This window comes from Cuculus canorus, chromosome 21 (assembly GCF_017976375.1).
Source record: "Cuculus canorus isolate bCucCan1 chromosome 21, bCucCan1.pri, whole genome shotgun sequence".
NCBI lineage: Eukaryota > Metazoa > Chordata > Aves > Cuculiformes > Cuculidae > Cuculus > Cuculus canorus.
Genome location: NC_071421.1, coordinates 8,180,032 through 8,191,526, shown reverse-complemented (window position 1 = coordinate 8,191,526; position 11,495 = coordinate 8,180,032). Strand labels below are relative to the sequence as shown.

Sequence of the window (11,495 nt, the reverse complement as noted above, 5' to 3'; positions counted from 1 at the left end):
CTTCCCAGAAATCCGGCACCACCGAGCTATGTTTAACCGCTCCCGGGGTGCTTTGTGGTTTTGGGGGTTCAGGAAGGAGGGGGGGGGGAATTGCTTTTTTTTCTTGGCTGGGGATTTGGCATCAAGCCGGTGGCCACCGGGGCTGCCGGCCAAATGCCGCTGCCGACGCCGGGTTGGCTGCCGGGACCAAAGAAAGGGGGCTTTTTTGGGGGGTGGGGGCACCACCCGCCACATCTTAGGGTACATGAAGCACCCTAAAAATAAGGAAAAATCAAAGCAAGGCTTTACTCAGCTTAGAGCGATCAAAAAGCCTCAAATTTGGGTAAGTCACCCCCAAAACCAGGTGGATCGAGGGTGTTTTTAAGCCCATCTGCCCTCCAAGGACAATTGGGGCTTTGGGGACCCCACAAGATATTGGGGACTCCCCACATCTCCCCGTCAGTAGCAATAAATAAACTTTTATTTTATACAGGATTCATGGGAAATGCAAACACGGTTTGGGGGGGGCTGGAAAAAAATGTTTCCCCCCACCCCCCCTCAAATTCCAGCATCCAACCCATTCTGGAGCTTTTTCCCTTCCAGCTTGGAGGTATCAAAAAGCCTCAAATTTGGGTAAGTGACCCCCAAATAGGTGGATTTGGGGTGGTTTTAAGACACTCGTGGATGCTTGGGGGTTTGGGGGAACCCCCCAGATATCGGGGCCCCCCCCACGCCCCCCGTCTGTAGCGATAAATAAACCTTTATTTTATACAGGATTCATGGGAAACACAAACACGGTTTGGGGGGCCTTGAAAAAATGTTCCCCCCTCCTCCCAAATTCCAGCATCCAACCCATTCCAGAGCTTTTTTTCCCTTGAAATAAAGGGGGGAGGGAAAGAGGGAGCCCCGCTTTGGGTTTGCCCTGGATTTAAACCCCTCTCTTTTTTTTTGGGGGGGTGATGCTGAGGTTGGAGCTGCTTTTCATTTTGGGGGGGCCCCCACGCAGTGTTGGGGTCTCAGGGGAGGGGGGGGGCCCTGTGCGGTGCGTCACCCCCCCCAGGGGTATTTGGGGTGACAGAGATTGTCTGGAGGGGGGAACACCCCCCGATTTTTTGGGGGGGTCCCCCCAAATCCTGCCCCGGGGATGATGGCTTCAGCTCCTGGCACAGGGGTGGCACGAAGAGGGGGGGGCTGGCGATGACCCCCCCGGGGTGACGGGGGGACTACGAGCCCTGTGCGGAGGGACATCAGTGGGTGCCCCCCAGTATGGGTGCCCCCAAACTGGGGTGCACTGGGAGGGGGGCGGCAGAGCCTCACCGGATTCGGGGGGGGTCGCTCCAGCTGGATTTTGATCTCAGGGCAGGGGGGGTCAGGGGGGCGGCGGCCTGTGGGGAAAAGGGGGGGCTGTAAGGATGCCAGGGGGTCCCCCAGCCCCATGGGGGGGCCCCAACACCCCAGCGAGGCACTACCTGGGGGGGTCCCGGGGGGGTCATCCGGCCAGGGGGTGTCAGGGAAGGCGTCGCGGTGGGTCCCCGAGGGCGAGCGGCTCTCCTGAGGGGGCAGGAGGAGGTCAAAGGGGTGCTGCCCCCCCAGGACCCCCCCTCAGCACCCCCGTACCCGTCCCGGCTCGCTGGGCTCCTCCGTGGCGCTGCCGAAGCTGCTGGCGCTGGACGAGGAGCGGGAGAAATCGGGCGCCTCCGGCTTCTCAGGCCTGGCAAGGGACAGGGCCCGAGCAGCCCCGGCTGGCACCACGGCACCCCCGGGACACCGCGTCCCCACTCCACCCCATCCCCAAGGTGTCCCATCCCTGTGCCACCGCGTCCCCATCCATCTCATCCCTAATTTGTCCCATCCCTGTGCCACCGTGTCCCCACACCATCCCATCCCTAATTTGTCCCATCCCTGTGCCACCGCGTCCCCACACCATCTCATCCCTAATTTGTCCCATCCCTGTGCCACCGCGTCCCCACACCATCCCATCCCTAATTTGTCCCATCCCTGTGCCACCGCGTCCCCACACCATCCCATCCCTAATTTGTCCCATCCCTGTGCCACCACGTCCCCACACCATCTCATCCCTAATTTGTCCCATTCCTGTGCCACCACGTCCCCACACCATCCCATCCCTAATTTGTCCCATCCCTGTGCCACCGCACCCCCACACCATCCCATCCCCAAGATGTCCCATCCCTGGGATGTTCCATCCTCGTGCCACCCCTTCTCTGTGCCATCCCATCCCCATGATGTCCCGTCCTCGTGCCACCCCATCCCTGGCGTGTCCCAGCCCGATGCCATCGCATGTCTCCTGTCACCACAACAACCTGTCCCCATGCCACCACGGCTCCGTGCCACCCTCACCGCGTGCCACCCTGTGTCCAGACCACTAAGTGTCCTCACCCCCCGCCCCCATCCCTATGCCACCCTGTGCTACTCCCTGTCCTGGTGTCACCTCCCCATCCTGGTGTCACCCCCTCCATCCCGGTGCCGCCCATGGTCCCTGTCCAACCCCTGTCCCTGTGTCACCCTCCATCCTTGTGTCACCCCATCCCAGTGCCACTCCCATCCTGGTGTAAACCCCCCTCCCGGTGCCACCCCAATCCCGCTGTCACCTCCATCCCGGTGTCACCCCAATCCTGGTGTCATCTCCATCCCGGAGCCACACCACCCCCCCTCGTCACCCCAATCCCTGTGTCACACCCCAATCCCGGTGTCACACACACCCCAATCCCAGTGCAACCCGCCCCCCCACTGTCACCCCAATCCCGGTGCCCCCTCCCATCCCGGTGTCCCCCTCCCATCCCGGTGTCCCCGTCCCATCCCGGTGCCCCCTCCCATCCCGGTGTCCCCCTCCCATCCCGGTGCCCCCTCCCATCCCGTTGCCCCCTCCCATCCCGGTGCCCCCCCCGGTGCGCCACCTGTCGCGGTGCCGGCGGCTCTCGGGCGAGCTGTGCGCGGAGCAGGCGCCCTCGGGGGCGGCGGCGGGGCCGTCCCTGGGCGGGGAAGGCGGCGGGCGGTGAGGGGCCCCGGGGGGGCCGGGGGTCCCGGTCCCGGTCCCGGTCCCCGCTCACCTGCCGCCCGGCGCCTCCTGGATGCTCTCGATCCCGATGGCGCTGGAGCGGCGGGAGCCGAGCGGGCCGGGCCGCCGCCGCGAAGGGCTCTTCCCGGGCACCAGCAGCGCCTGAGGGGCGCCGTTAAACCGGGGAAAGGACCCCGGGAGAGGGGCAGGGTCCGTACCGGGGGTACCCACCTCTTCCACCGAGCCCAGCCCGATGGCGCTGCCGCGGCGTCCCCGGCGGCTCCCGGGCACCAGCAGCGACTGCGGGCGGCACCGCGTCACCGGCCCCGGGGGGGCCCCGGGGGGAGCGGGGGGGAACGGGCGGGGGGCGGCGGGGGAACGGGGCGAGGGGGCGTGTCCAACGGGGCTGCGGCCAATGCGGGGGGCGTGGCTTCGTGGGGGCGTGGCTTTTATGTGTGGGTGTGGCTTAGCGAAGGGGCGCGGGCAATGGCTGGGCGTGGTGTTGTGAGAAAGGGGCGTGGCCTTAACCGGACTCGCGCTGATTGGCTGGGCTGGGGGCGTGGCCACTGCGGGCAGGGGTGTGGTCTAGGCGGGGGGCGTGGCCAAGGCGGGGGACGCTCGGGCTGGCGCCGTCGCGGGTTTCGGCGTTGGCGGCCGGGAGGGCGAGTGTTGGGGCGGGAGAAGGGTGGTCAGAGCCGGGGGGCGAGGGGTAGGGCAGAATCTGTGCCCCACAGATGCCCCCCCAGCACCCAGGGGTGCCCCTGCAGCTCTTGCAACCCACAGACACCCCCCGGCACCCATAGGGCATGCTGCTAGCCCCTGTGCCCCATAGGTGCCCACTAGCACCCAAGGGTGCCCTAAGAACCCCTGAACCCCACGGCCGTCTCCCAGCACTCAAAGGTACCCCAGGAGCCCTCGTGCACAGACAGCCCCGAGCACCCAGGGGTGCCCTGCCCATCCCTGGGCACCCCACGGGCACCCCAAAGCACCCAAGGGTGCCCTGTCGGTCCCTGCCCCCCACCTTGAAGGACTCGAAGAAGCCGGGGGCTGCGCCGTTGTCGGGGCGCTCCTCGTCGGGGCCGAGCCCCAGCATGGCCTGGCTGCGCGCCTGCAGCTCCTCGTGCAGCGTCTCCAGCAGCGCCGCTCGCGTTCGCTCCTGCGGGGAAACCCCGGGCACCGCGGGCACCGCACCCCGGGACCCCCCCTAGGACCCCCTGCGAACCACACACCCCCCTCCCATGCGGAACCCCCTGGCACCAACGTGCCACCTGGACCCAGGCTGCCAAGGACCCGCAGCATCTGCCCCCCAGGGTGCCCGCACAGCACCCACAGCAGGCACAGCACCCACAGCAGGCACAGCACCCCCCCAGCACCCACAACATGCACAGCACCCAAGGTACATGCCCCCCCCCCCCCCCAGCGTTCCTGCAGGCACAGCACCCACAGCAGGCGCTGCACTCTCACGCAGGCCCCTGCTGCAGGCACGGCCCTTCCTCTGCACAGCAGCACCCGCAGCGTGCACAGCACCCACACGTACAGCATCGCTGCACGCACAGCACCCACATCCACAGCACCCCCAGACCCACTATGTGCCCAGCGCCCCCACTGTGTGCTCAGCACCCCCATTGCACCCAGTGCTCCCATTGCACCCCACTGCATGCCCAGCACCCCCATTGTGCCCAGCACCCCCATTGTGCCAGCGCCCCCACTGCACCCCAACTGTGTGCCCACACCCCCATTGTGCCCAGTGCCCCCATTGCACCCCCACTGTGTGCCCAGGACCCCTATTGTACCCAGTGCCCCCATTGCACCCCCACTGCGTGCCCAGGACCCCTATTGTACCCAGTGCCCCCACTGCACCCCACTGCATGCCCACACCCCCATTGTGCCCAGTGCCCCACTGCACCCCCACTGTGTGCCCACACCCCCATTGTGCCCAGCGCCCCCACTGCACCCCCACTGTGTGCCCACACCCCCATTGTGCCCAGTGCCCCCACTGCACCCCCACTGTGTGCCCACACCCCCATTGTGCCCAGTGCCCCACTGCACCCCCACTGTGTGCCCACACCCTCATTGTGCCCAGTGCCCCACTGCACCCCACTGTGTGCCCACACCCCCATTGTGCCCAGCGCCCCCACTGCACCCCCACTGTGTGCCCACACCCCCATTGTGCCCAGCGCCCCCACTGCACCCCCACTGTGTGCCCACACCCCCATTGTGCCCAGCGCCCCCACTGCACCCCCACTGTGTGCCCACACCCCCATTGTGCCCAGTACCCCCACTGCACCCCCACTGTGTGCCCACACCCCCATTGTGCCCAGTGCCCCACTGCACCCCCACTGTGTGCCCACACCCCCATTGTGCCCAGTACCCCACTGCACCCCCACTGTGTGCCCAGCACCCCCATTGCACCCCACTGCATGCCCAGCACCCCCATTGTGCCCAGCACCGCCATTGCGCCAGCGCCCCCACTGCACCCCCACTGTGTGCCCAGCACCCCCATTGTGCCCAGTTCCCCACTGCACCCCACTGCATGCCCCGCACCCCCATTCTGCCCAGCACCCCCATTGCACCCCACTGTGTGCTCAGCATCCCCATTGCACCCAGTGCTCCCATTGCACCCCACTGCATGCCCAGCACCCCCATTGTGCCCAGCACCCCAATTTCACCCCACTGCATGCCCAGCACCCCCATTGTGCCCCACACCCCCATTGAGCCCAGGCCCGGTGCCCCACAGCAGGCAGAGCCCCCACGCCCTGCGCAGCCCCCGCAGGCGCCCCCCCGGCTGCCATCACCCTCAGCGCCGCCGCGCTCAGCACCCACCTCCAGCTTGGCGAACTTCTCGGCCTTGTAGCAGGCGTACTCGGCGTTGATGAGCTTCGTCAGCAGGAACTCCTGGAACTCGGGGCCCTGTGGGGGGCGAGGGGCAGCCCTGGGTGGGTGCCACCTTGGGACCCCCCCCCAGCAGCACCCATGGGTGCTCACCTTCCTGAAGACAGCAGGGTCCGGCAGCGGTGGCCCAAAGAAGGGCACATCGTCACGCGCGGTGACGGAAACCTGTGGCGGGTGGGCAGGGTGAGGGGTGACAGAGCATCTCAGGTGGGGATGGGGAAACTGAGGCAAGGAGGGAAGGGTGTACCTTGTAGAGGGTCCCCTGGGAGCCCCCCTGCTCCAGCTGCACCACCACGAAGGCGTGGAGGAAGTTGGAGGCGATCATGTCGGGGACGAAGGGGGTGTTCTCATCCTGGAAGACGATGGCCACGATGTCGTTGCCGATGTGACGCTTCCGCTGCAGCTGTGGGGACAGGGGGGGACATGGGTGATCACAGCGGGGGAAAAAGGGGGGACAAGCAGTGCCCCATCGATGGCCCCACAGCACCCAGGAGTGCCCCTGCAGCTTTGCATCCCATAGACACCCCCCCCAACGCCCACGGGTGCTCTGTCAGCCCCTTGCGACCCCATAGATGCCCCCCAGCACCCATAGGGTGTGCCACAAGCCCTTGTGCCCCATGGATGCCCATAGGTGCTGTGCTTAGATGCCCACTAGCACCCAGGGGTGCTCTACGGATGCTCCACCAGCACCCAAGGGCGCCCCAAGAACCCTTGCACCCCATGGACACCCGCAACACCCAAAGGCACTTCAGGAGCCCTTGTGCCCTAGGAACACCCCAAGCACCCAACGGTGCCCCAAGAACCCCTGCACCCCATGGACAACCCCAGCACCCAAAGGTACCCCAGAAGCCCCTGGTCCCATGGACACCACCAGCTCCTGCACCCCACAGACATACTCCAGCACCCATAGGTGCCCCACCATCCCTTGCACCCATGGGTGCCCCAAGAGCCCCCCAAACCCTTCCTTCCAGCACCCGTGGGTGCCCCACCTGCTGGGCGTCCCCCTCGGTGTAGGGCAGCTTGGTGGAGACGTGGAACATGATCTCCTTGTCGCGGAAGTTGCAGTAGACCGACTCGCTGCCCGTCTGCCCGTGGGTCACATCCAGCCCTCCCCGGAACCTGGGAACGGGGAGGGGACACAGGCACCCTGAACCTGGGCTCCGTGGGTGCCCCCCGCCCAGCACCCCACCACGCACCCCTTGAAATCCCGCAGCTGCACCCGCTGGCCCAGGACGTCGAGGAATTCGGTGAACGCCGGGCTCTCCTCCGTGGTGCCGAAGAGCTCCTCCTCGGAGGTCTGCGGTGGGGTGGGCATGGGTGCCAGCACCCACCCGTGACCCCCCCCCAACCCTCACCCCCCCACCCCATACCTGCCCCAGTTTTTGGTAGATGACCCCAAATTTGAAGTGGTTGCTGAGTACGTGCTCATCGAAGGCGAGGATGAGGCGGGACGCCTAGGGGTCAGGAGGGGGTGGAGGTTGGGTGGGGGGCACCCATGGGTGCCCATGGTCCCCCTCTGCACCCTGTTCACCTTGGGGTAGAGCACGGGGTAGAAGCGATCCACGTTGACGTCCTCGCACACCAGCTGTGGGAAGGATAGGTGATGTCAAGGGTGGTCCAGGGTTGGGGTCCATAGGTGCTGCTGGAGGTGTTGCACCCACCTTGGCCATCTGAACCACGTTAGGGAACTCGGCCAGGCAGGAGATGGGCACCACGTCATGCAGGGTGCGGGCGCGGGTGCTGCAGAGGAAGGGGGGTAGAGGTCAGGGTGGACCTCTACCCCCAGCTACCACCCATGGGTGCCCCCTGGCACCCTGCTCACCGCAGCAGCAGGTGGAGATGCTCCTGCTCGTCATACTTGAGGGAGAAGACCAGGTGGCCCAGCGCCGGGTCCAAGGAGTAATAGTTGAAGTGCTCCTGTGGGGAAGGGGCCAAGCACCCAAAACCGCGCCAATGGGTGCTGACGCTGGCAGGCACCCACACCATGGGGTACCCACACACGCAAGCATCGCATCTGTGGGACGCCCATGTCCATGGGTACCCCTGCCTGGAGGCACCAAGTCCTATGGAGCGCCTATCCCCATAGGGGCCACATCTGCAGATACCATCACCTATGGAGAACCCATACTCATGGGCACCCATGCCCGTGGGCCCCTCGTCTTACGGACACTGGCAGGTTTCCCATGCCCATGGTCACCAGCACCCATGCCACGGGGCATCTAGGACCCTGAGCACCCATCGCCATGGAGCATCAATGTCCGTGAGCACCCACACCCACAGACGCCACCACCTACGGAGCACCTGCGTGATCGCACACGTGTGATGAGACACCCATAGCCATGACACCCATAGTTATGGAGGCCCCGTGTCCACGCACACACATGCCATGAGCACCCATACCCATGGGTCTCCCATGTCTGTCGATGCCCATATCCATGCCCATGAGCACCCACGGATATTCGATGCCCACATCCATGTCTATGAGTATCCACACCCACAGGTCTCCCATGCCCGTAGATACCCTCACTCATGACCATGAGCACCCAGGTCCATGACCACTCACACCCATGGGTCTCCCATGCCCGTAGATACCCACACCCATACCCATGAGCACCCATACGCACAAGCGCTCATTTTTATGACCCCAAGTTTATGGGGTCTCCATGCCCACCCACCTCCATGGGGCACCCATCCACCCCAAACGCTCACAGCTGGAGCACCCATAGCACCTCACCTTGCCCAAGAAGTGCTTGCGGTAGATCTTGGCCGTGTGGTTGCCCTCTAGCTTTGCCCGGATGCTGGGTGCTGGGGTGGGGGGAGACTCGGGCGCCTCGCTCAGCTGGTGGTTGGTGCCCTCAATCCAGTACCCCCCAAACTGCGGCAGGAGGATGAGGGGGAACGGCCCCTCCCGGCCCAGCACCTGCACCCAGCACCGCGATCGAGGTGAGTGCTTCGGCCACCCACCCACCCACCAACCCCTCCAGCCGCTCGCCCGCTCTTGCACCCATCTCCGACAGGGAGCGGGCGCTCTACCTCGTGCACGCTGGGGTAGGGGATGTAGTCCTCCTCCGTCTGCAAGACAATGGGGTGGGTGAAGGCCATGCGTGCACCCATGGGTGCTGGTTGGGTGCCACCATCCCAGCAATGCCTACCTTGAGCGGCGGGGGGACGCCGTGGCGCTGCTGGGCCATCCTGCTGCCCTGCGGGAGGTGCGGCTGTGGGTGCCCGTCACCCTGCCTTGGGACGGGCACCCTTGGGTGAGGGGGCTTACCTTGGAGTGGGGTGGTCAAAGGGGTGGTGGTGGCAGTTGGGGACACGTCTAGGTGGCTCGGGGAGGTCCAGGGGGGTCCATGGCGCTCCCTGGGGGGGAGAGGAGAACTCCCCCCCAGCTCCTTGCCTTGACGCCCAGCACTCGGGCAGCGGCGTTACCCCTGAAGCCTACTGATGGCAGCACGCCAAGAGCCGCCTTTCTCGCTGCCGGGAGCTGGAGGGGGGAGCAGCTCACCGATTGGGGAGAGAAGAGGATTGGGGGTGGGGTTGGGGGCGGCTGCTGAGACCCCCCCAAACTCATCGCACCCCCAGCTCCCCCCCTGCCCCGCAGGGCGCCCTCTGCGGGCGGGAGGCGGCGCCGCGCGGGCAGCACCACGGACAGCGCCGGGGGGGGCGGCACAAAGGGGGACAAAGGGGGACAAAGGGGGACAACGGGGGGCAAAGGGGACCCCTCTCGGGCAAATATACCCAAAGGCCAAATGCACCCGTGAGGTAAATGGGACACACACACACACTCCCCCGGGGCAAACACACCCCGGTGGGGTGAGAGCCTCGTGCAAGTACAACCCTGGTGCAAAGCGGCCCCAACCCCGTGCGAACACAACTGGGCACAAACGTGATCGACCCTGGTGCAAACCCGACCCTGGTGCAAATCAGCCCCAATCCTGTGCAAACCCGACCCTGGTGCAAACCCAACCGTGGTGCAAAGGGTTGCTCAGTGCAGCCACAACCCTGGTGCAAACACAACTCTGGTGCAAACGCCACCCTGGTGCAAACACGACTGTGCAAATGCGACAGTGTCACCTGTCCCCTGGTGCAAAGCGGCCCCATCGCTGTGCAAACACCACCCCGGTGCAGCCACAGCGCTGGTGGTGCAAACCCCATCTGGTGTAAACACGACCCGGCCCCGTGCAAACCCATCCTTGGGGCGAACCCGACCCTGGTGCAAACCCAACGCCGGTCGCAAACGTGACGGGTCCCCACGCAAACCCATCCTTGGGGCGAACCCGACCCTGGTGCAAACGCCGCTGCTCCCCGTGCAAACCCAACCGTGGTGCCAACGCGCCAATGTCACCTGTCCCCGTGCAAACGTGACGGGTCCCCGTGCAAACACGTCCCGGTGCCCCCACGGGCTGCGGTGTGAACCCAGCGGGCGGTGGGGCTGGGGGGGACCGGGGGGGTCCCCTAGTGCTCCCCACCCCACACCCAGCAATATGGGGGGAGTGACCCAAATATAGGGCATGGGGAGGGGGGGGGAGCAGACTGGGCAGAGTGGGATGGGGGGGTCGGTTGTGGGAATGTGGGGAGAGGACTGGGTGGGCTGGAATGGGGGGTAGGTTGGGGGGATGTGGGGAGCAGACTGGGGGGACTGGGATGGAGGGGCAGCTTTGAGGGATGTGGGGAGCAGAATAGGGGGACTGGGATGGGAGGAGGGGGTGTTGGGGGGATGTGGGGACCAGACCGTGGCCCTGGGATAGGGGGACAGGTTTGGGGGGGACGTGGAGAGCAGATTGGGGGGACTGGGAATGGGGGGGGGGGGGGGGCAGACCGGGATGGGGGCCCGGGGGAGGCAGATGATGAAGGCAGGGCGGGGGGGGGGCGGGTTGGGGGGAGGCAATTGATGCGATGGAGCCACTCGGGGGGAGCGGGTGGGGGCATCCATGGGGGAGACATTTGGGGAGTGGATGGGGGGATCGGAGGGATCCCGGGCGCTGGGTACCCCCCCCGGGCCCCGAGCATCCCCCTCCCCCCCCCCTCCCCCGGTACCGGCTGAAGGTCCCCGGTGACACCCGCTCGGGGGTCTCGGGCAGCCCCGGGTGCGGCACTTACCGGGGCCGGTACCGGAGCGAGCGGGGGCCCCGCCGACCGCAGCCACCGCCTGCGTCACGGGGGGGCGGGGCCGGGGCGGCGGGAACGGGAACCCCCACCGGGAACGGGAACCGGCACCGGGAGCCCCCGCCGGGAACCGGGAACGGAACCGGCACAGGGAATCGCACAGGGAAAGAGGAACCCTCCCCCGGAAACAGGAACGGAACCCGTTATTGGCACCGGGAACCCCCACCGGGAATGGGAACAGGCACCGGGACCCCCCACCCGAACCAGGGACTGGTTCCAACTCACCCCCGGGAGCCCCCCGGTCCCTCCCTGGTCTCCATCCCCCCCGCTGGTACCCCTGCCCATCACCTGCATCCCACCCTGCCCAGACAGCGGGTCCCCCCACCCCCCCCGGTACCCAGGGTGCCCCCCTACATCCCTCGTCCCCCCGTTTCCTAGAGCCCCCCTCCTCAATCCATCCCTTTCTCCTCCAACCCCTGGAATCCAGGGTATCCTCTCCTGC

The 11,495-nt window shown here is 66.3% G+C and overlaps 1 protein-coding gene across 9 annotated transcripts; it reads right to left on the bottom strand.

Annotated features, from left to right (window-relative positions):
• Positions 1-441: 441 nt before the first annotated feature.
• On the bottom strand, positions 442-11,076 carry RAP1GAP (RAP1 GTPase activating protein). Of its 9 annotated transcripts, none has more exons than XM_054086091.1 (21): positions 10,988-11,076; positions 9,159-9,371; positions 9,040-9,087; positions 8,921-8,959; positions 8,622-8,807; positions 7,710-7,804; positions 7,549-7,627; positions 7,419-7,472; positions 7,258-7,341; positions 7,084-7,184; positions 6,877-7,006; positions 6,135-6,290; positions 5,981-6,052; positions 5,819-5,905; positions 4,017-4,151; positions 3,227-3,295; positions 3,048-3,157; positions 2,895-2,969; positions 1,597-1,690; positions 1,449-1,530; positions 442-1,364 (listed from the first exon to the last, which is right to left on the bottom strand). In XM_054086091.1, the coding sequence occupies exons 3-21, from the start codon at positions 9,076-9,078 to the stop codon at positions 1,027-1,029; spliced, it is 2,025 nt and encodes a 674-aa protein (XP_053942066.1). In that variant the 5' UTR covers positions 9,079-9,087; positions 9,159-9,371; positions 10,988-11,076; the 3' UTR covers positions 442-1,026. The 9 variants fall into 9 exon arrangements, 8 of the variants coding, with proteins under 8 accessions (XP_053942066.1, XP_053942069.1, XP_053942071.1 ...); XM_054086094.1 differs by having other exon boundaries at positions 9,159-9,247; positions 10,988-11,037; XM_054086096.1 differs by having other exon boundaries at positions 9,040-9,082; positions 9,159-9,247; positions 10,988-11,020.
• Positions 11,077-11,495: the final 419 nt, after the last annotated feature.

What these genes read in the sequence shown, in the direction of transcription:
- RAP1GAP (XM_054086091.1), bottom strand. Translation starts at nt 9,078, where the DNA reads ATGGCCCAGCAGCGCCACGGCGTCCCCCCGCCGCTCAAG. An exon ending in CCGAGGGGGACGCCCAGCAG is followed by an intron (nt 6,291 to 6,876) that starts GTGGGGCACCCA and finishes CTGTCCCCACAG; the next exon opens with CTGCAGCGGAAGCGTCACAT. An exon ending in AGCCGCCGGCACCGCGACAG is followed by an intron (nt 1,691 to 2,894) that starts GTGGCGCACCGG and finishes GTCCCTTGCCAG; the next exon opens with GCCTGAGAAGCCGGAGGCGC.